Source organism: Ranitomeya variabilis, chromosome 7 (genome assembly GCF_051348905.1).
Source record: "Ranitomeya variabilis isolate aRanVar5 chromosome 7, aRanVar5.hap1, whole genome shotgun sequence".
Taxonomy (NCBI): Eukaryota; Metazoa; Chordata; class Amphibia; order Anura; family Dendrobatidae; genus Ranitomeya; species Ranitomeya variabilis.
This window is the reverse complement of record NC_135238.1, coordinates 228,193,987-228,217,612: the sequence shown is the minus strand read 5'-3', so window position 1 is coordinate 228,217,612 and position 23,626 is coordinate 228,193,987. Positions and strand designations below refer to the sequence as shown.

The 23,626-nt window shown below is 43.0% G+C and overlaps 1 protein-coding gene across 3 annotated transcripts in view; it reads left to right on the top strand.

The window, feature by feature from the left end:
* Positions 1–23,626, top strand: part of THSD7B (thrombospondin type 1 domain containing 7B) — a 453,156-nt gene that overhangs the window by 207,739 nt on the left and 221,791 nt on the right. For all 3 annotated transcript variants that reach the window (XM_077273034.1, XM_077273033.1, XM_077273032.1), the window contains exons 8-11: positions 14,911–15,099; positions 15,751–15,985; positions 16,399–16,514; positions 19,527–19,659. In XM_077273034.1, the coding sequence (XP_077129149.1) occupies positions 14,911–15,099; positions 15,751–15,985; positions 16,399–16,514; positions 19,527–19,659 (673 nt within the window). The remainder of the gene's footprint in view (positions 1–14,910; positions 15,100–15,750; positions 15,986–16,398; positions 16,515–19,526; positions 19,660–23,626) is intronic.

Below are 23,626 nucleotides of genomic sequence, written 5' to 3'. Positions count from 1 at the left end.
ACTTGTAGCATCTCCCCGATCTCCTGGATAACCCCGCGTCCATATTGGGGGTTGAAGGAGACCACTACACCCCAGTGGGACAAAGGGGGCTCCGCAACGGTGGTTAGATCAACCCGAGTTGCCGGTTGTGGTCGGGTTCGCCGTGCATCCATCAAGCGCCGCAGGTGTTCGGCCTCAGGCATGAGTTTCAGGCCCGGTGCCTGCGGCGCGCTGTCAGCTGCGACCGGGTCGAGAGGATCAGGGGACATTGGAGACAAGCAGACCTCCGTGGGTTGGCCCAGCTGAGCAGTCACACGGGCATCGGCCTCCAGGCGGGCAGCGATCCGCCGGGCCTCGGCTGCGGCCATACATTCTTCCGACGGCGGCCGGGGGGGTCGGCCCATCGTTGGCTCCGTAAGGGTCAGCTTTCGCAGTGACGGCGTATCCTGAGCCACATCGGACTGTCCAGCCCCTCTCTGCGTTCGACCATCCCCATGCGGTGCCTCCGGCGTCGCCATCTTTTTCTCCTCTCCAAAGTCTTCTTCCCGCGGTCTCTTTCGTGGGCGGCCCCGTCGCCATGGTCTCCACCCTCCAAACAGGATCAGGAGGCGGACCTCAGCCGTTGACGGGCACGTCCGCAGGACACAGAAATATTTAGACTGGGCGGCCATTGTCTTTCGCGCTCTCCAGCTTGCCTACGCCCACTCCACGCCCCTTTTCTCTTCCTGCGCTCTCCTCAGCGCTGTAATGGCGGCGGATTTTGGCGGCAAATGGCGCAGCACAGTCCTTGTAATAAAGTACAGTCCAAGCACAGTAAATCACAGTTCCAAGGCACACATGACCTGATTCCTCAGGCTTAAGTAGATCCTGTTCGTGACTCCAAGTTGGAGCGCCCCCACACCGCCGCAGGGCCGAGGGATATCCGGAGCCGGGCCTCTGGGAGTCTCTGTTCAGTTCTGGGGATGTCACGGTGGCTAGGCCCGGTCCGTGGCCCTGTCTGTCAGCGGGGGACGTCCGGTAGAATAAGTGGTGGTGTAACGGTGCAATTGTGAGGTGCAGGTCGCGGTAAATAACGAGGACACCAGGTTGCAGTCTCTTTACCTCTTTACTGAAGATCTCTGAGTCCTCAGTCCAGGATACGGTTTACCAGGCTGCGCAAGTCCGGCCGGTCCAATGGCACCTCCAGAGTTCTCTTCACAGGTGGAAATCTGTGCCTTCCTGCTTGCGCTATGTGTTGTGGTCCTTCCCTGCTGTGCTTACGGAAAGTCCCCACAACTGTTGTGTCTGTTTCTTAAGTTCCCTCACAACTCGACTAGATGATGTTCTGCTAATCCTCCGTCCCTCCCTGAGGTTCGGGTAGGAACGGCACCCGTTTGACGGGTAGGCTCGGAGCTCTTCCGGGACCCTAGAGACGCCCCTCTCCACAAGTTGCCCCCCAAGACTTCATAGGTGATTTGAGTTAGACAGCCCGCCTGAGACTGACTGTCCTGCCGCTGTTTAGAGTATTGCTTGAAGCTGGATATTATGATACTCTCTCGGCGTTCCGGCCACCGGTTGTGCGCCTCAGTAGAATGTTGCCTCGGTCTTACAGCACGACTCCTACTGGTATTCTCCTATCGCTTTGATCTCGTTTCTCACTCAGCACAATCTATCTCTCTTCTAATCCTTTCTTGGGCACCGCCGCTACCCGGAGCAGGCACGGTCCCGTTACGTTCGTTCTCGTTGCCAAGCCTCTGTCAGGATCCCACCCCTAACAGAGACCCTACTGTCTCTTCCCCTACAACACCCTCTGTCACAAGGTGTTGCCTGGTTCCAACCCAGTCAGCTTTCTCTACTAACTTCCTGCCTGACCCCCAGTTTACCCACTATGGTGGGGAGTGGCCTAATGAATAGCACCCTTAGCTCCCCCCGGAGGCCCGGCTGTGAAATGTATTGGTGTCTGTGATACCTGATTAGATGAACTCCTTCAGTGCCATCAGACGCACCATAGCTCCCCATAGTGGCGGAGCCACAGTACTGCAACGACCAGGACTCTGGGGCGCTGCACATACATTGCACCTCCTCCAATGTTTGTTTTTTTTGGAGTGGGAAATCTTGCAATCAAATGTTATTACCTTGGGAAGTGGTTAACACCAACACATCAGATGTGACCCTACATGCAAAACCAGCAGTTGGGTTACCCTGCTCTCTCCACTACACATGACTGCAGGATCAGACTACACAGGGATTGTTTGTAGTCTGTAACCATGGCCACAAATAAGTCTGCATTGAAGCTGTATACACAAAATGGCTGGAGATTTATTGTTTTGTATATTTTTAATTTCGATATAAAACAAATAAGCAAGACATTCCTATAGAAGCTAAAAATGACACCCCTCATTAAGCAGCAGGTGAAACGTGCGTCGGGGCATGGGCAGGTGATCCGCCCTCTCTCATCTACATGTGTAGGCAACATTGTCTATAATCATGAGGATGCTTTATAGCTGTACCCTGTAAGATTTTTTGGTGAATACTTTATATATGTTGATGCTCTGGGTTTACTTTCTACTCATGTATTATAAATCTGCCCTTGCAACTTTACTTCTTTATGAATCGTGAGCCTATACGTCCATGTACCTAATTCTTTAATTCTCAAATCACTTGGGTTGAATCAAATTGTCTGCCCATATTTATTGGCTGTATAATCATGTTGCATTTGTCATTTTATATTTTATTCAGGATTTTGGATATATCAAATGTGCTAAATTCTATACCCAATAGAAAGACAATTTTGCACTTGCAACTTTTCATTATTTCTTGGTGAGAGTAGTTTACTCCTTCTTTTCTTCTGCAGGTCTGAGAACAACATATGTATAATATTTGTTAACCTTTTACTAAACATTTATCAAAAATGTATGACCACTTAAACAGTAACTGAATTAAAAAGGAAGGGAAAGATAAACTCACATTTAGTATATTATTGTATATGGTCAAAATAAAAAATGATGTTATACATGAGCTGTTTCTATCAAATTTTGTCTCATGAGAATATAAAAAAAGCAAAAAATCTAGGATGTTTGAGTAAAAAAAAATAAAAAAATATCCATCTGTTCCAAATTTTGATATGCTTATCTAATCTGTTCACTACAATTGCTCTTTTTTTCAATTCTTTAAATTTCACATATTTCATTAAGCCATTCCTTAATACATTGCGTTCTATTGTCTTTTCAGTATCTCACAATTAATATTTTGGCCACATTTGATAATATGAAAAGTGGGGGGGGGGGGGGGGGGTTATAGCTGATTTTCCAATTTTAATGAAAATTATTTTGATATTCTCAATAAAACATTGAATAATAACTAGCTAATACTTTTTCATATTATACAAAATTCCAATCCTTTTTGAAAAGTTATAATTAATAGATCACCTCTTCCTAAGCCTATCGCTACAATATGCAAACTTACAAAGGAGTTTTTCAGGACTTTTTTTCCCCCCTTACTATAGGCTTAAAAAATTAACAAATTGGTACAGCAGTTGTTAGTTATCTGCCTGTTTGACCCAACATTGGCTTAGAGCAGTTACAGACCTCTCCTGCCGGCAATAGATCTTCTCAATGTCAACAGAGCAACTCTTCTTCTTCCAGCTCTGCTCTACCACTCTGCTTTGTTGATGAGGCTTGACTGCAGACCTCATGCTGAATTACATTCGGCTCCCCACAGCTAGACGGCGGGGAGCCAGCTAACAGTCATCATGACACCGGCAGTCACCCTCCATCAACAAAGCAGAGTGGAAGAGAAGTTGCTGCTCTGTCGATGTTACATCAGTGGAAGCTGCTGAATCACCGGCAGAAGTCTGTGGCTGCTCTACGCCGGGCACAAATGACAGGTAGTTGGCAACAACCTGCCAGTTAGTTCTTAGGTCCGTAGTTAAAAAAAAAAAAAGCCCTGGATAACCCATTTAAGTTTAGACCCAACAGTTTTTACCTTCTTATTTAAATGGACCTCAGAACTCAATACTTATTTCAAGACTGCAAAAGCAAAGATCCTACATTTTTGTCATTCTAGTTCTCTAAATATGAAAATTCAGGAAATTAAAGTATTGACCAGGTTGTGTAGAGAACACCTGAACTTTACATACAATTAATTCTGAATGTTCTTCAATTTGCTGGAAATGTGAACAAGTAGAGCGTTATTTACATATTGGGCTACATTCTAATCATATCAAACAATTTTGGCAAATTATAAGCTATATGCATCAAACAGACATCCTTATAACAGAGACATTAAAGAAGTTGTCCACTACTATAACCTTTTTTTTTTTTTTTGTCATAAATCTTGCTATTATGGGCCACTGAAAACATCTACTGTGTTTATTTTAGCAATATTACCTTTTATCATGCTGTAGCAGCACATCTTTAGTGCTGGATTCAGCTCTCATGGGGTTAATCGACAACTTCCTTTCTCCTGAGTTACTGTGCTCTAATACTACAAGTTCCATGATGCATTGCACTGCTACTAAGCACAAACCTACCACACCCACTCCAAAACACACCCAAACCCCTCCCTCCTCTCCCCCCTCTAGCTTCAGTAAGATTTGTGATGTCATTTCTGTCCAACCTCCTCTTTTACATTTGTCCAACCCACACTCCATTACACACAGATAGAGGGATAGATAGATAGATAGATATGGGATAGACAGATAGATAGATATGGGATAGATAGACAGATAGATAGATATGGGATAGACAGATAGATAGATAGATAGATAGATAGATAGATATGGGATAGATAGATAGATAGATAGATAGATATGGGATAGATAGATAGATAGATAGATATGGGATAGATAGATAGATAGATATGGGATAGATAGATAGATAGATATGGGATAGACAGATAGATAGATATGGGATAGATAGACAGATAGATAGATATGGGATAGACAGATAGATAGATAGATAGATAGATATGGGATAGATAGATAGATAGATAGATAGATATGGGATAGATAGATAGATAGATAGATATGGGATAGATAGATAGATAGATAGATAGATATGGGATAGACAGATAGATAGATATGGGATAGACAGATAGATAGATATGGGATAGACAGATAGATAGATAGATAGATAGATAGATAGATGGATAGACAGATAGATAGATAGATACAGATATATCTATGTCTATTTCCATAGGTATGTCCATATCCATGTTTCTAAACCCCTTCACCCCCTGGAGCTTTTTTGTTTTCGTTTATCACTCCCCTTCTTTCCAGAGCCATAATTTTTCCGTCAATATGGCCATGTGAGGGCTTATTTTTTGCGGGACAAGTTCTACTTTTGAAGACACCGTTGGTTTTACCATGTCGTGTAGCAGAAAATGTGAAAAAAATTCAAAGTGCAATGAAATGGCAAAAAAGTGCAATCCCACACTTGTTTTTTGCTTGGCTTTTTGGCTAGGTTCACTAAATGCTAAGGCTGTGTGCACCCGTTGCGGATCTGATTGCAGATCCGCAGCGTTTTTTGCTGCACTGAATTGCATCAAATCCGCAGTGTATTGCACAACCAATGTAAGTCTATGGGAGCCGCAGACTTGTTGTGCACATGCTGCGGAAAAAGCCGCACCAAAACCACACCAAGAACTGCATCAAAACTGCACCAAAAACTGTATCAAAACCGCAGCAAAACTGCATCAGGTTTTGATGCAGTTTTTGGTGCAGTTTTTATGCTTTTTTTGGTGCGGTTTATGCGCGGTTTTAATGCCGTTTTTGGAAATAAGTAAATAAACGGAAAATGTGCATGATTTGAATGGAAACATGCATGAAAAAACGGATTCCAAGGCCGGATTCATAATTTCACAGCTCAGTTTCATACGTTTTTTTGCCGGATCCGTCGCTGTGCGTTTTTTCGCCGGACAGAAAAAACGTTACTCTGTATGTGTTTTCCATCCGGCGGAAACAGCTTTTTTGACGGATCCGGCAAAAAACGGATGAAACTCTATGAGAAAAAAACGGATCCGACGGAAAAAAATGGATCCGTTTTTTTCAAAACTCGCCAGATTGTGCCTCACGGCAAAAACCTGATGTGTGAAAGCACCCAAATATATGGATGGATACATCTATGTATCTATAGATATATCTATAGATAAATATATCTATAGATAGATATATCCATAGATATATAATAGAAAGGCCTATGTTTCTATAAGGCTACTTTCACACTTGCGTTTTCCGCAATCCGTCTTTTTGGGAAAAAAACGGATCCTGCAAATGTGCTCACAGGATGCGTTTTTTACCCATAGACGTGTATTAGTGAAGGATCGCGACGGATGGCCACACGTCGCGTCCATCGTGCAACGGATGCGTCGTGTTTTGGCGGACCGTTGGTACGTCCGTCGCGTCTGCCATTTTCTACCGCGCATGCGCGGCCAAAACTCCGCCCCCTCCTCCCCGGACTTCAGAATGGGCAGCGGATGCGTTGAAAAACTGCATCCGCTGCCCACGACGTGCACAAATTTCACAACGTGCGTCGGTACGTCGGCCCAACGCATAGCGATGGACCCGTGCCGACGCAAGTGTGAAACAGGCCTTAATGAGCGTTTAATTTAATAAAAAACTGAAAAAAACGGCGTGGGCTCCCGCGCAATTTTCTGCGCAAGAGGGGGAAAGCCGACGGCCGGGGGCCAATATTTGTAGCCTGCTATGAATATCAGCCCGCAGCTGTCTGCGTAGCCTTTACTGGCTATTAAAATAGGGGGACCCCCCCAAAAAAAATGACGTGGGGTCCCCCTATATTTTATAGCCAGAAAGGCTACGCAGACAGCTGCGGGCTGATATTCATAGCCTAGAGAGGGGCCATGGATATTGGTCCCCCCCCCCTGCTACAAATACCAGTCCGCAGCAACCCCAGAAATGGCGCATCTGTAAGATGCGCCAATTCCGGCACTGAGGCAGGTTTCACACTTGCATTTTTGGACGCTGCATTTTAGCGCTAAAAAACGCATGCGTTTTTTTCCTAAACGTACACATTAAATACGCATGCGTTTTTTCGCGTTTTCGGCAACGCATGCGTTTTTGTACGCGCGTTCATTTGCAGAAATGCAACCTGTAGTAATTTTTAGCGGCGTTTTTTTGCCGCAAAAAACGCATGCGTTTATTTGCGGCAAAAAAATGCATTGCTGTCTATGTAAACGCATGCGTTTTTAAGCACATGCGTTTGTTTGCGTTAAAAACGCATGCGTTTTTATAGAGAAAAAAAAACAGAAAAAAACACTGAAACACCACCCACCACCATCAGGGTGATAAAGGGATCCAAACCTTAACCTCACCCCTAACCATTTAATGAACATTTTCTGACAGTCATAGTGCCACGATATTTCAGTGCCACGTATTTCAGTGCCACGTATATAAGTGCCACGTATATAAGTGCCACTTATGTAAGTGCCACGTGCCACGTATATAAGTGCCACGTATGTAAGTGCCACGTATGTAAGTGCCACGTATTTAAGTACCACGTGACACGTATTTCAGTGCCACGGATTTAAGTGCCACGTATTTCAGTGCCATGTATTTCAGTGCCACCTATGTAAGTGCCACGTATTTCAGTGCCACGTATTTCAGTGCCACGTATTTCAGTGCCACAGATTTCAGTGCCACGGATTTCAGTGCCACGGATTTAAGTGCCACGTATGTAAGTGCCACGTATTAAAGTACCACGTATTTCTGTCACGTTTACGGCTAGGGTTAGGGTTAGGGTTGATGTCACCGCTCTATAGGACCCTCAGTGACACACTGACAGGAGGCAATGGCTCCTGCAGTGTATCACTGAGGTTACTAAAGTTCACTGGTCTCACTTTATGGCAAAAAGCTGCGTGGGAACTTTCATGCCATAAAGTGAGACTAGGGACTATTTTCTCACAGGGGCGTAGGAATACATTGTGGGGAATACATTGTGGAAGGATACCTTCCTCCCCTCATTGTGTTCCTGGTGCCCCTGGTGAGTGGTTGCGTCAGCTGATGCTCATGCTCTCCACGGGAGATCGTCGTGGGACACTCGTTTTAATTGGATTTCTGCGGATCAGGGAGTATAGTGTTTGTTTATTATTTTAATATTTTTTACAGATGACAATGGCTTCGGGGATCAAAGTGACAAGTGATGGTGAGTATGTAATCTATGTTTTATGTACTGTATGTCTATATGTATGTACTGTATGTAATGTATGTATGTACTGTATGTATGTATGTACTGTATGTATGTACTGTATGCGCATGTCGTCGCATGGCGCATGTCGCCGCATGTCGTCGCATGCCGCATGTCGTCGCATGGCGCATGTCGTCGCATGCAGCATGTCCTGTATGTGTTCTATGTATGTATGTACTGTATATGTTTTTTTTTTTTTCTTTTTTATTTTTTTTTACATTCAACACATTAGCCGGATGATGGGACTACTACTGTACCATCATTGGCTAATGTGTCACTCACTGTCACTGTAGCAGGCAGAGCCCGATGGGACTTGTAGTCCCATTGGACATGCCTGCACACAGAGACAACGCCGCCGCCACCACCACCGCACAGCCACCTTCAGCACCGGCCGCAGCCGCCGCCACGGCGGGGCCGGCCGTCGACTCACCAGCGGCCGCCGCCAGGGCACCGGCCGCCGACGCACCAGCCGCCGCGGGACCGGCCGCCGCCACGGCACCGGCCGCAGCCACGGGATCAGCCGCCGCCGCCGCAGCACATCTCAGCAAGCAGATCCCAGCACCAGACACCTGCAATGCACAGCCCTGCCCGCCCCCAGCAAAGCCCCGCCCACCCCCAGCACAGCACAGTCCCGCCCACAGCCCAGTCACTCTTGAGTGACTGCTGACTGTGCGGCTGGGACACGCCTGTTACTGACGTCACGTCAATTTCCAGAGTCTGGAAATTGACGTGACGTCGGCGGAAATTAGCGGTGGCTGCAGCCTGCGGGTCACGTGACCCGGACTCAGCCACCAGCATAGCGCCGCTCACAGGGGAAAAAGGCAACGCAAGGTATTTACACAATTCATCAGGGGCCCCGGGGGGATACATTGGGGGGATAATTGAAAGTAGTGGACAACCCCTTTAATTATACTAAAGTTATTTGTTATACAAACAGAAGATACGATTGGAGATTTTTCATCAACACACTACTTGCTGTATACGTTTTATGGTGGATTGCCAGTCTAGCCATTCCCTGTTTTCATCTGCAGAGTTTATCTCCATTTCAGGGGGACTTTAATAAAATGCAGCAGTCTTCTTGAATTTTATTTTATTTTATATGTATAGTACTCCAGAAAACTGTTTTATTCCATACTCAGATAAAGATAGCCAACCAATGAACATCTGCAATCTGACTCATTTTTGTCCATTATCAATTTCCAGATCTCTGCTTGCTGACAGTGATTAGGAGTATCCTTGTTCACATATATAATTGAAAACCTACATTAAAGAGGTTTCCCAGGATAATCATTAATGAAATGTCTGACAGGTTGTCACGTACCCACTTCTCAGCACGTGACTTGGGGTTGCACCTGTAAGGGTTAACCTATCTCCTCTCACTCAATCCAGCATTCAACCTCTGTCCTATGCTGTAATGGGAGCATAAATCACACACCGACACAGTCCACACACCCCGCCCATACACGCTGCCACTACTCACCGAACACATGGGCGATGAGTCCCGGAAATATCACTACTACTGTCTGCCAATCATAAGGATCACACACTTTAAGGCTATGGATTCTTTAGAGCATACAAGGTTCAGACTTAAAGTTTTAAGCTTTAATAGAAAAGGTACAGTGCTTACAATAAAGAGTATAAAAATATGGAAATATAAAGTGACATACAAATATGCAAAAACAGTTACAAAATAAAATGAAGAAAACTTACAGAAATATCAAACTTTGCATTCTGATTCTCTGTCCCTGGGGGAGGGAAAAATATGGAATGGATCACATCAGCTTCCAGGCTGCCCCCACATGCGAACATCTTTCTATGTGTGTAGGCCTAATTTATAGAGTCAACCTGGAGGTCAAATTTCTAGACCAGCCTCTCATGTTAATATTATAATTGCTGGTTTGTGACGGGACCATGGCCACTCCACCAATGAATATATTATTTCCTCTGAAACTCTTTGTATAACATTTCTCATGGATAGATAGTGTCAGGCTGTAATTGACATCTCTCTTCAAAAGAGCCAGAAGGTGTGAAACGTTTCCCCTTCCTGGTTCCTAGCCAGACCCCCTGGCGAGATTGGAGACAGGAGACTGCCTTCTCAGGATAACATATGCTGTGCACCCTGTGAGACCTGCAGTCTCAGGACAGATGTTAAATTGTTAAATTACTGCTAGACATACATTCATACCTATACATATTTCACTACACACTTGAAGTAGGAGCCCCAGTTAGACAGCCACTGTCCATCACAGAGAATTAAAGTTTCCCTCCTTTCAGTCCTATGGGCTATGCAGGCAAGTTGGACCAACATGTTTTAGGTCTTCCTAAATGTGCTTTGTGTTTAATTTTCAAGATCCCTGCTTGCTGGAAATGTTCTTCTTTACATCCTGAAACTGAAAATGTTTCCAAATTTACTAATTCTCACAGATGATGAATTACACCCAGTTTTCCAGACTCTCTAGTGACGCATTTGATCTGCACAGATACATTGTAGCGAAGAGAGATATTCATGTTGGATACATTGTATCTCACAGAAGGCCGCAGACTAGTTATAATCGTCAGGAACTTTTCATTTGCTGACAAGCAGAGATCTTAAAAATGGTCTGCAGACCATATTACATGTGTATATCAGGAATGATGGAAACTTGCCTTTGGCTAAAAGGAGGGGATTCCAGTGATGGTGCCGTATTATGGGATTGCTAGTTTTGCTGTTACTTCAGCTATTCTATGATATGTAAAACCATCATTCATGTATGAGCTGCCGGTATAATGATCTTACGTGAACGCATAAAGGATTGTTGTCGTTGTCTGTATTGGATAATGAGCTGTCGTTTTTGGCACGCAGCTCTCCTCTCCACGCTTATGTCTGCTTTGTTAACAATCTTTCAGGCTTATTTCCCTACTGATGTAAGTGTTCTCCGCTGCGTTCTGCTGAGATGGCAGCATATGTCAGCACAGTATGGTTTGTGTGTATTTTACTCAAGAGAGGGAGGCGATTATATATGATTGCACCCTCTGTAGATCCGTGCAGGCTATAATGCTATGTGAAGTTACACATTGTTTTTTTTTTCCACCATTGAATAAGCTCCTCTACAAGGTCACATCCTGCATTGACCGTTATGGTACATACAATTAAAGGACACGCTGTAATAATTATAGTGAAGCTGTCCTTTCACACAAAATCTTCACAGAAGCATGATCTTGCTGTTCTTATCCCCTACAATACAGTAAAACTGCTGCTGGAGCACATACCAGTCTAATATATGTAGAAAATGTCTGAATTCTCATACTCTATATGACCATTCCATCCACAGTTTTTGAGTAGGTTGTTCCATTTTTACATGAATTATGCCAGCACTATAGGTGCTGGAACTTTTCATCACTTCCTAGTATGCATCGCTCCTGCCATTGCCCAGTTTCTTGCCTAATCAAAACTTAAATCCCACATTTTTAATATACCTGTATGCTTGACAGACAAAAGAGGAGTTGGCAGCAGAGAAACATAGATATGCCCCACAATCTGTAAAGACAAAGACCCAACCACCAATTCCTGAAGGGACAAATACCTGCCTCTTACTTCCTGTAGAGCAACAAAGACATACCCACCACTTCCTGTAGAGAGATAAAAATTCCAACACCATTACCTGTAGAGGGATACTCACTCACCACTTCCTGTAAAGAGATAGACTTACCCACCACTTCCTGTAGAGGGGCAAAGACTCACCCACTACTTCCTGTACAGAGACATAGACTCACTACCATGCATCTGGTCACATGAAATCCTGCACGCATTAGAACTGCTTCACATCCCATTAAACTCTTTTTTTCCTTGCTGTCATTGCAAGGGTTAATCAGTTCCGTTTATCTCCTGGAGCTCTCCATCCTGAATTGTCTCAGCTGTTCTGTGTTAGCCACTCCCCTATGGTATACATGCTTGCCACTGGCACTTGGGAATTGCCAGTGATGGTTCTACTTCCTGGTTAGGTGTTGGAGAACTTCAGTGTTTGGAGTAGAAGGTTGGAAAGTTGTTCAGGAGATTTCTGCTTGGAGTTGGTTTTCATGGTTATTGTTGTGAATTCCGCTCTTGGGCTCCCTCCGGTGGTTGTAAGTAGCGCTTTTGTGAATTCTGCTCTTGGGCTCCCTCCTGTGGTTTTGAGTGGTATAGCTGCTTCTTAGATTTAGCATCAGCAGCTGCTTCCACTGATCGTCTTTCTGGCTCGGCTATTTTAGTCTGGCCTTATCCCTCAATCAATGCCAGTTGTCAATTGTTCCTGCTTGGAGTCACGGCTCTTTTGGATTTCCCTGACACTCTGACCCGTTCAGCAAAGATAAGTCCTTGCTTGTCCTTTTGCAGTCCACTTGTTCAGCACATTCTATGTTTTGTTCATTTGTCCAGCTTATCAGTATGGATCTATTCAGCTAAGCTGGAAGCTCTGGGCTGCAGATTTTGCCCTCCACACCTTTAGTCAGGTGTGGAGATTTTTGCATATCTCTGCGGTGGACTTTTTCTAGTTTTTATTACTGACCGCACAGTGTTCTTTCCTGTACTATCTATCTAGCTAGAAGTGGCCTCCTTTGCTAAATCTTGTTTCATACTACGTATGTCATTTCCTTCTCCTCTCACAGTCATTATTTGTGGGGGGTTGTCCTATCCTTTGGGGATTTTCTCTGAGGCAAGATAGCTTTCCTATTTCTACCTTTAGGGGTAGCTAGTTCTCCGGCTGTGACGAGGTGTCCAGGGAGTGACAGGAACATCCCACGGCTACTTCTAGTGTTGTGTTAAGATCAGGAACTGCGGTCTGTATAGTTACCACCTGCTCAGAGCTAGTCGCATGTCGCTCCTAAATTACCAGTCCATAACAGGTTATCCTCATCATCTCCTGTTTAGTTTTTCCTTCCTATCTCTCCCGTGTTCCACTCTGTTGTTTTGTGAGTATATTTGTATAATTTGTAGTTTGCTTTCAACCCTGTCTGTCTACTCTTGTCTGTCTGGTTAATGTAATCCTATAGACTTCAGCCTCGCACCTCCCTGGGTGGGGGAAGCAACGCATAAGATTTAAGATAGGAGTATAGCAAGTTACGTGTACCCGGTGTCTCCACCTTCCAAGGTAATCTGTGGGACAGGGATAGACACGGGTGCCCCCTAGTTTGAGGATCAGGTAGGTGCTCACCATACCTAGTCATTTTGTGACACTCACCCACCACTTCCTGTACAGAGATAAAGACCCATCCACCACTTCCTGTTAATTCCAACAATTTATATTTTCAGAAATAAAAAAATGAAAGAAAATGGCTACTGTTGGGACAATGTTTTTTTTTAACTTAAATGCATATATTTAAGGCTAAAAATCATTTTTGCTGCTGGGTTCATTAAAGGTTAGTAGTTTCCAGACTCTTCTTTTCCCTGCACATTGGTGGCTGCAGAGTTATCTGACTGGTGTGTACTATGTTCTCTAGATAAGATAATAATAATTATTTATTATTAATTGATAATTATTCATTATTAATTGATAATTCTCAGTCACTGTCACTCACTGATATCTTGAAAGTGGTGAGGAAGTGAAACTCAAAGTATTTACTAATCTCACTTTTCTTTTTGGAAAGTTTCAAAAACTACAGCGCGCCCCACATTTGTTGCATAATTTACAACTTTTTCCAGTTTTTCATTGCTCTCCACCAAAAGTTTTGCAAAGTGTCCGGGGCGTAGCGGGAGGGTGCAGTTCAACAAAATTATTAATATTTCTAACATTAGTGTCAATTTTAAACAGATTCATGTGAAATATCAGCCTTAATTAATTCTCCAAAATATTTTAATAAAATGCAGAAACTTTCATTTATACAATAATTAAGGGGGTTCTCCAGGATTTAGATATTCAAAACCAATCCTTAGGATAGTTCATCAGTATCAGGTCAACACCCAGAACACCCACTGATCAGCTGTTTGCAGGTCCTGAAAGTAAACAGTAGACAGAGCCAAAAGAGCACAGCACCCTAGTGGTCATTCTTGGGTACTGCAGCTCAGATCCCATTCACTTTAATAGGAGCTGTAGTTTCAGTTTAGCAGCAGCTGGAAAAACAAGATGACACAATTTTTCTGTCCATAGAACTTTCACAGCGAGTCCTCTGCATTTATTCCCAGCATTAAATTTAGAAAGATTCAGTTCTGGGAATAACTCAGAAAGGTAGAAAACAGAATAGCGACAATTCAATTACCCCAGAAGCCGGCATGTTCTGTCCATGCAGATTGATCACAGCCTGGAACAGCACGCAGTTTCTCAACAAACAGCAGATCCGGGCCCATGCATATTTTATAGTGGAAACTCACAGCAATGGTGGATATGAGTGAGAATGGAATTTAAAGGGGAAGTAACATATTAACACTATAGGAATTTGATTAAAAAGTGCATTTTTTTGTGCCTATGTATCTCAATATTCTGTAGACTGTTTCCTCCCCTCTCTTAGAGGCAGACCGTTGTATGCAATCCCTCACAGAACATAAATCTATGTTGCATCACATTTATAATTTATAGGGGTTGTCTGCCAATGCTGATGCCATTCTGCACCGGGATGTTAGCAGCGCTGATGATAATGCACAGGCAGACACCTGCGGGGATGTGTACACTATGTGTGCAGCATTATTTAACCTGTCCTATTCATTCCGGTCGGTATCTCCCAAACCAACGTTACCAGCGCCGCTCATTTCCCAATGTGGAAGTGATCACCCATAAGGCTAAAAGTCTCTATTCCATTGTAGGCTTTCCTGTGTCTTCGGAGCGGTGTGTGGATGAGCCCCCCGTGCAGCTGGTATGTAAGGTGCCCTGCAGTCTGGACTGTGTCATCAGCGAATGGTCGGACTGGTCGCCGTGCTCCAGGTCTTGTTCTACTAAAAATGCAGAAGGGAAGCAAAGCAGAACCAGGTCAATCCTCGCCTACCCCGGAGAAGGTGAGTGCCCGGCAGCGCTGTGTGAATGGGCACCTGTGTACGTTTCCAGGGAAGAAGAGGCAGGCATGGCATTGACCAACACCCTTGTCTACTAGGAAAACAGACAAGATTGGCCGAGCAGAGCCTGCATGTATTCGTAAGGGGTCACGAGGTTTAGCCATTAGTTGAGAACATAGTGATCCAAAGTGTATTTCCATCTTTAGTGGCTCTCCAGATGGTGGTCTTGAGTGGTGGACCCTTGTCTGTGATGTTCCATATGCCATAATTACATACATGGCAAACTTGAAACTGAAACTTTAGAATGACCTTCTAGGGTTAAGATGTTTCCCTACATTTCCATGACTTCTTTTTTCATGAGTGCCCACTTTTGCCTTGCTGATGCGTTCTTTTGGAGCATCTGAGGACCACTGAATCTTCCCAAAATGGCCCAGAAAGGAAGTTTTGGAAGGAACTAGCTGCCTCCAAATGCTCCTGAAGAGTTGACAAGTTTGCATTTTACAGTAGATGGACAGGGCTTGTCATGATAGTTACACCTTTACAATGAACGTTTTAAAGGAATTAATCAGAAATGTATTTTTTGGTTTAAACTGCAATTCACGGACACGATGGAATCTCACGTAACACAATGATATCAATCCTCGTCTGCTGCAGGTGGAAAGCTCTGTCCTTCAAACCAAGCCTTGTATGAGTATCGATTGTGCAACGACCATCCCTGCTCGACATTTTACTGGGAGGCATCACCATGGGAACCGTGCGCGGCAGACGTAAAGATAGCACAAGCTAACGCCACCATGGGCTGGAACAACGAGGCGGCATGTGCCCTGGGGGTGCAAACCCGGAGAGTCTCCTGTATGAAGAGTCACGGAGGCCACGTCACCAGCAAAAGGTCATTTACTAAATGTTAATGGAATGCAAAATAACAAAAACTTGTGTACAATGATTCCAACGAGATTCATCATCTATGTGAAAGGCGTCTATGCTGGAGATTTCACTCTTTGATTAATATCTGTGCACATTTACTAAATGTGAAGGGGAAGAGAACACTGAGGATGGACAATGGAGAAGAGTGGAGGCTCCGATACCGTCCTCATCATACAATTAAATTATGTATTCCTGCCTCACCTCTAGAGAGCGCTAAGGATAGATAGATGATAGATAGATAGATAATAGATAGATGATAGATAATCAATAGATAATAGATGGATAATAGATGATAGATAACAGATAGATAGATAGATAATAGATACAAATATTGAGAGACATCTAGATTTAACATTGTGCTTCTTTTATACTTTTTAGATGCCCAGAATCTACCAAACCTGACACATTTCGGTCCTGTACTTTGCCTTGTACTAAGGATTGTATTGTGACTTTATTTAGCGACTGGACTCCGTGCCCTAAAGCATGTCAGCCTGGTGAGTATGTTTCTATAGCAGACTTTGTAATGATCAGCATTATGGTAGTTATATTCTTGTACATAGGGGCAGTATTATAGTAGTTATATTCTTGTACATAGGAGCAGTATTATAGTAGTTATATTCTTGTACATAGGAGCAGTATTATAGTAGTTATATTCTTGTACATAGGAGCAGTATTATAGTAGTTATATTCTTGTACATAAGGGCAGTATTATAGTAGTTATATTATTGTACATAGGGGCAGTATTATAGTAGTTATATTCTTGTACATAGGAGCAGTATTATAGTAGTTATATTCTTGTACATAGAGGCGGTATTATAGTAGTTATATTCTTGTACATAGGGGCAGTATTATAGTAGTTATATTCTTGTACATAAGGGCAGTATTATAGTAGTTATATTATTGTACATAGGGGCAGTATTATAGTAGTTATATTCTTGTACATAGGAGCAGTATTATAGTAGTTATATTCTTGTACATAGAGGCGGTATTATAGTAGTTATATTCTTGTACATAAGGGCAGTATTATAGTAGTTATATTCTTGTACATAGGGGCAGTATTAAAGTAGTTATATTCTTGTACATAGGAGCAGTATTATAGTAGTTATATTCTTGTACATAGGAGCAGTATTATAGTAGTTATATTATTGTACATAGGAGCAGTATTATAGTAGTTATATTCTTGTACATAGGATCAGTATTATAGGAGTTATATTCTTGTACATAGGGGCAGTATTATAGTAGTTATATTCTTGTACATAGGGGCAGTATTATAGTAGTTATATTCTTGTACATAGGATCAGTATTATAGGAGTTATATTCTTGTACATAGGGGTAGTATTATAGTAGTTATATTCTTGTACATAGGAGCAGTATTATAGTAGTTATATTCTTGTACATAGGGGCAGTATTATAGTAATTATCTTTTTGTATATAGATGGCAATATTATAGTACTTCAATTCTTGTAGATAGGTGGTAGCATTAATGTTTCTTTTGTACATCAGACGGTATTATAGTTACAATGTTTTTATTTTTGTGTCGGTATTATTAGAAGTGACAACCATTTTCTTGGACCAGAAATACATTCAGAATAGTTGTCAGTTCCCTTTCCCTTCTCCTCTGGGCATATAATACAAAGCAGAGAAGCATGATTTAGTATATCGTATATCTTTGGAATTATCTATGCTGTGACGTGTAATATGAAGCCCGTCTTTGTATGTTTGTTGTCTATAAAGCCAATATATAAATGAGTAGTGAGTGGAGCGTGCTGAACGCGCAGTGAACCTGACAGAGCCTCCATGTCCCTGGGCTACACTGCCTGAACATTCGAGCACTAATGAAAGGAATAATAGTCTTACGCGCTCCTTGAATGGAATCTGCAACATCTGTGCTACTATTATCAGCTGCTCAAAATACCTGCGCAATTATAGAAAGAAATGATATAATGTTCATGGGGAAAGCTCACTTCTCCTCAGCGTGTGAGATAAGTATCTATGTAAAACATTCTGCAGAATGCATCAGTCCATAAATAGGAGAGGGAAAACTTAACCCTCTAAATACTTAGTTCTATCCTGTAAATTATAAACTTATCACCCTTTATAGCCAGTGGTGCACATAGACATTTATCGGCTCCAGGGCAATTATTAATATGGGGTTTCTTCTGGAGCTGGTTGATGTCACCCCAATTTCTACCTGGACAGTAACACTTGATGCTGGTTTACACCCCCATTGGTTTTCCAAAATTAATGAGCCGATTACTAATTTTGTGGGGTCTGTAAAGAGGGGATCCTTGTACAGTTTTTGACTTTCCTTTAAAAGAAGAGCTGAGCTTTGCCTTGGTGTTCCGTACACCCTTGATTTTGGCTCTCGGTCTTCAGACATCCAACATTCACCCTCCAAATGGACTGCAATGTCTGAACCTGCCATTGGTCTCCTCACTCCAACTCCACAGCCTAAAAGGCATATCTGAGTCTGTGTTCGGGTTAGGAGACCCGGGTCCAGTCTGCGTATTTTGATCCGAATTTGGACCATCAATAACCTATGTTTGAAGTCAGCTTTAACATGTGTGCATAGATGACTCGGGTGTGTCACCAAGATCACTTCTTCTTGTTGTCTTGGTTTGATTCTTAAAGAGCTTGCCCAATTTAGAAACCCACTATAATATACCCTAGTGGGTAATTCTGAGTTAATTGTGATGGGTGGGCATATTCTAGCCAGTGGGGTAGAGAGGATCTCTGGCAGTACAAGTCTTAGACAACCATTTGATATGAAGGTGCGTTGTGTAATACTGAATTTTGCCTCTTGGAGCGCTGCAGGGAAATAGAAAACTTGCTGCCAGGGTCTCCCACAGATTACAACTGATCATTGGGGGCTGGGGTCTTAGTAATGGAACACTTTCTGATCTTTGTATAGTCAATGGGCCTCTCTAACAAGTAAGGATTGTCCAAAGTGTAAGTATGAGGCCGGTATGTGCTATTGTGGTAGGCTAATGCATATACCATAGGAATGAGCCAGTGTGACAGAAGGATTGAGTCATCCGCTCCAAGATTCCACCTGATATTTACAGTAGTCTCAAGAGGGGTAGGTTGCAGAATGGGCAATACACCAATGTCCGGACCGATCACTATAGATTATTATCACCCCGCTATGCTGATTCTCCAATAGATAGGATCAAATCGAGCTTCCTACATGTTTGCTGGCTGCACTGATTCGAGCTGTTACGGGTCTTTACCAAGTTGCTTGATGAAGACCTACAACATGTTGAAGCCTAGCCATTACGTATTAGGCATTATACATCTCCATTTCATCTCTGCTAACCGTTTGGATGCTGTCTACTTATTTATGGATGTGGATTTTTCCAAGTGGGACTCCTTGGTGTAGGACTCTGCGTCCCGCTAATGTGAGAGCGCTGCTGACGGCTTTATGTGCCTCTGGATTAAGGGACATGTCTTCTGAAGACCATGATGGCTTATTCATATAGTAATTTGACCGTTTCAATCCATTTTAGGAAACGCCTCCCCGGTGAAACAGTGGCGATACAGGATACTATTACAAGATGCTGTGAATGGTGGTCAGGAGTGTCCGGATACTCTATATGAGGAGAGGGAATGTGAGGATGTCCCCATCTGTCTTATGTACAGGTAAAGTCTGTTGTGCTATCCAAGATATAATAGGGGGCGTCCTTTATGGGGGCGTCACTTCCACATGACTCTTCCTATTTGTCTTCAATGTTGAAAACATTTCCAGGACCCTGGTCATGTAGCCATGTTATAAGTCCGCGTCCACCAGACCAGAGCCCTTCAAACTGGCGGACTCCAGGACCCTGGTCATGTAGCCATGTTATAAGTCCGTGTCCACCAGACCAGAGCCCTTCACACTGGCGGACTCCAGGACCCTGGTCATGTAGCCATGTTATTAGTCTGCGTCCACCAGACCAGAGCCCTTCAAACTGGCGGACTCCAGGACCCTGGTCATGTAGCCATGTTATAAGTCCGTGTCCACCAGACCAGAGCCCTTCACACTGGCGGACTCCAGGACCCTGGTCATGTAGCCATGTTATAAGTCTGCGTCCACCAGACCAGAGCCCTTCACACTGGCGGACTCCAGGACCCTGGTCATGTAGCCATGTTATAAGTCCGTGTCCACCAGACCAGAGCCCTTCACACTGGCGGACTCCAGGACCCTGGTCATGTAGCCATGTTATTAGTCTGCGTCCACCAGACCAGAGCCCTTCAAACTGGCGGACTCCAGGACCCTGGTCATGTAGCCATGTTATAAGTCCGTGTCCACCAGACCAGAGCCCTTCAAACTGGCGGACTCCAGGACCCTGGTCATGTAGCCATGTTATAAGTCCATGTCCACCAGACCAGAGCCCTTCACACTGGCGGACTCCAGGACCCTGGTCATGTAGCCATGTTATAAGTCTGCGTCCACCAGACCAGAGCCCTTCACACTGGCGGACTCCAGGACCCTGGTCATGTAGCCATGTTATAAGTCCGTGTCCACCAGACCAGAGCCCTTCACACTGGCGGACTCCAGGACCCTGGTCATGTAGCCATGTTATAAGTCCGCGTCCACCAGACCAGAGCCCTTCACACTGGCGGACTCCAGGACCCTGGTCATGTAGCCATGTTATAAGTCCGCGTCCACCAGACCAGAGCTGAACCTCCTCCTACCTCCCGACATCGCCAGCGCCTCTTCTGATTAGTAGGCTATGTTATCAGAAGAGATGCCAGCCGGTAGGAGAACGTTCGCTGTGACTACTGATGCAACCACTGGACCACTGGCCTGCTAAATATTTTTTTTCAACACTAGAAGCTACAGAATCTTCCAACACAAATGTGCTCTCTTAAAGGAAATATCCACTTTTTACACCACATCTGTAATGATTTATTTAGTCAGTAAAACGTCTTTAGTGCAGGCAGTGCACCTATTTTCTGATACCGAGCCACTTATCCCTTGCATACAAAAATGATGAGTTTCTGTCTGCCTTCCGTCACCACTAGGTGGCTCATGATTTTGCTGCTTAGTGTTTTATTAACGCCTTCTGACGACGATCACATGTCGCGTTCAGGTGCACTAGAGCTTGCTGCAGATTGTATCGCCTTAGATGTCTCAGTCATTACGAACCATGGTATCTAAACGATTGAATGATGGGCGGAGGGGCCCTCAGTTACTGTTCGTCACCATCTCCTCCAGAATAATGATCGTGATGTGCCGATGGATTAAGGCCCCTGGGTCTGCCACCTTTGTTCTCTTATTAAGCCCTGCCACAGATCTCAAAAGGATATTCCCATGTTTATAGATGAATATTATCAGACAGTGCTTGTAAAAACACTTTTGCTATTTTCTGCTTATTAAAAGTTTCAGAGACATCAACACTTTTCTTTTGTTTACAACTTATTGCCTTGGAGGCCGACCACCGCTGCTAGGGAGCAGAACATGCACAGTGCTTACAAGCTCTTTTCATTTAAGCTTGTAAGCACTGTTTTAAACCTGTCCAGGCTCGCTGCAGCGCACTGTTACCTATTAGTACTACACAGCTTTGGCGCAGTGCTTACAAGCTAGACAGCAGTGTTGGTCGGTTTCCTAGGCAACAAGATGTAAGTAAAAGTGTTAATATCTCAAGAACGCCTGAAAATTTTAATAAGCAGTGAAATGCAAAAGTGCTTGTTTTTAAAAGCGCTAACCAAGTACATGCATCTATTAAGATGGGAATAACCCTTTAACAGGAGATCACAAAAAAAAAATACTATAATATATAATTTCTGGATTCCAGTCGTCTAATAGCATTAAAAAATTGTTAAAAAAATAAGTTTATAAAATGAATTAGAAAATCAAAATATATAAATATAGAAGTTTTTCCTCCTTGGCTTCACAGCGTTCCTAGAGGTCCAAACTAATGCAATATTACATAATGTATTCTGCAAAGTGAAGGCTGTGTAAAAAAAAAAAAAAAGGGACTAGTGTAATACTCAAGGCATACAATGTAATACATATTTTACCTGCGCTTTTGCCTTCGTTTTTTGGATTCCCTCTGTGTTCGGATCAAACCATGGAGGTTAATTAACGACGCCGATGTGGTGTCATTGATTACACGAGTTGATTAACAGCAGCGATGTTTTCCGATATTGCAGAAGATTAATTCTCCGCAGTATTTAAAATGAATGAATCTCAAAGCCGAGTTCTATCAGCCGCCGACCTTTGTCAGAGAGATCTAATTACAGTTATGTTTTGTGAAACGTCGGATTAATTACAGATTATACCTAAAATGAGAGTCTCCTCTTATTACTGGAGACGGTACCTTGACCTGCCCCCTCCTGCCGACGTCTCTCCGCTCCATATTTATTCTGATGATCTGACTGCATTTAACCTCATCTCCGTTCATTTATTGCTATGAGCCAATGATTGACGTCAATTCATTACTTGAATTTTGGATAATTCAGGTTGTTTTATAATGTCACCACCAATGTATCCAATGTCAGTATGTGCTAATAGCAGGTGAACAGCCATAGTCTTCCTCCCTCGGGTGCACATTTGGCAATTCGAGATCATAGAATCAGAATAAAATTTATTTTTTTTTAGAATGTTTCCTGCCCCATACACAGAATATAGATTGCCATAAATCTAACCTAGAATTCTGCAGGAAAGCTTAAATGTTCAAAAAGTTTAGTTCACCTTATATATCCAACCACCAGGGAGTTTGCACCAGAGAAAAATTCCATGTAGCAGTTATGGGGCCCATGAAGAGAAGGCTAGTGATGAGCGAGTGTGCTCAGATAAGGTGTTAAACAAATAGACGAAGACCAGCGAAACGCGCGTTGAGGCGGGGTCCACAGCTTACTACATGTAAGCTACAGCTCTTAATTTGTGTACGTTACATTTTCACATATGCACCTATAGTCTATTTGTTTAATTCGTACTATTGCACTTTATCTCTGCTTCATTGCACATACTGATTCTCCTTTCTTGTCTATTCATTTGGGACAGACTTACATATGTAATATTGTTGTTTCACTATGTTTTAGCAATCTTATTGTATCTTTATATAATATTAGGACCCCTGATGGGACCTCTTGATAATTAGATGCAGTTATGGTATTGATTTATATATTTAATCTCTATAGTATGTAGTATACATTCTTTATACTAGCAATGCATATGGTATTTCATTCTTTGGAGCATATTTAATAATTTTCCTACCCCCCCCCCCAACAATCCTGCTTATTGTGTTACTCTGATTTGATTCAATTTTAATTATTTTGATTAATAAATTAGGTAAGATTTAAAAAAAACAAAAAAACTCTCAGACCTTTGTCTATAATTTGACTAATAGAAAGGGTTATATGTGGTTATACAGGGATTGTTTTCTGTTACTATGGTGATGCATCATTCTGTAAAGGAGCTGTTGACACAAACTGAATTATTTTTTCATTTTACCACACTGGGACAATATATTAATGGCTGTGAAGGTGTTCTTATGCTTTAATACCATCAATGTCAGGATAAATCTGTTTCATCCTAAATCGGAGAAATAAGACGATGTTCATAGACATGTGGCCAGATATCCAGGAGTGACCGGTCACATACAATAAAAGGGAGCGCCGT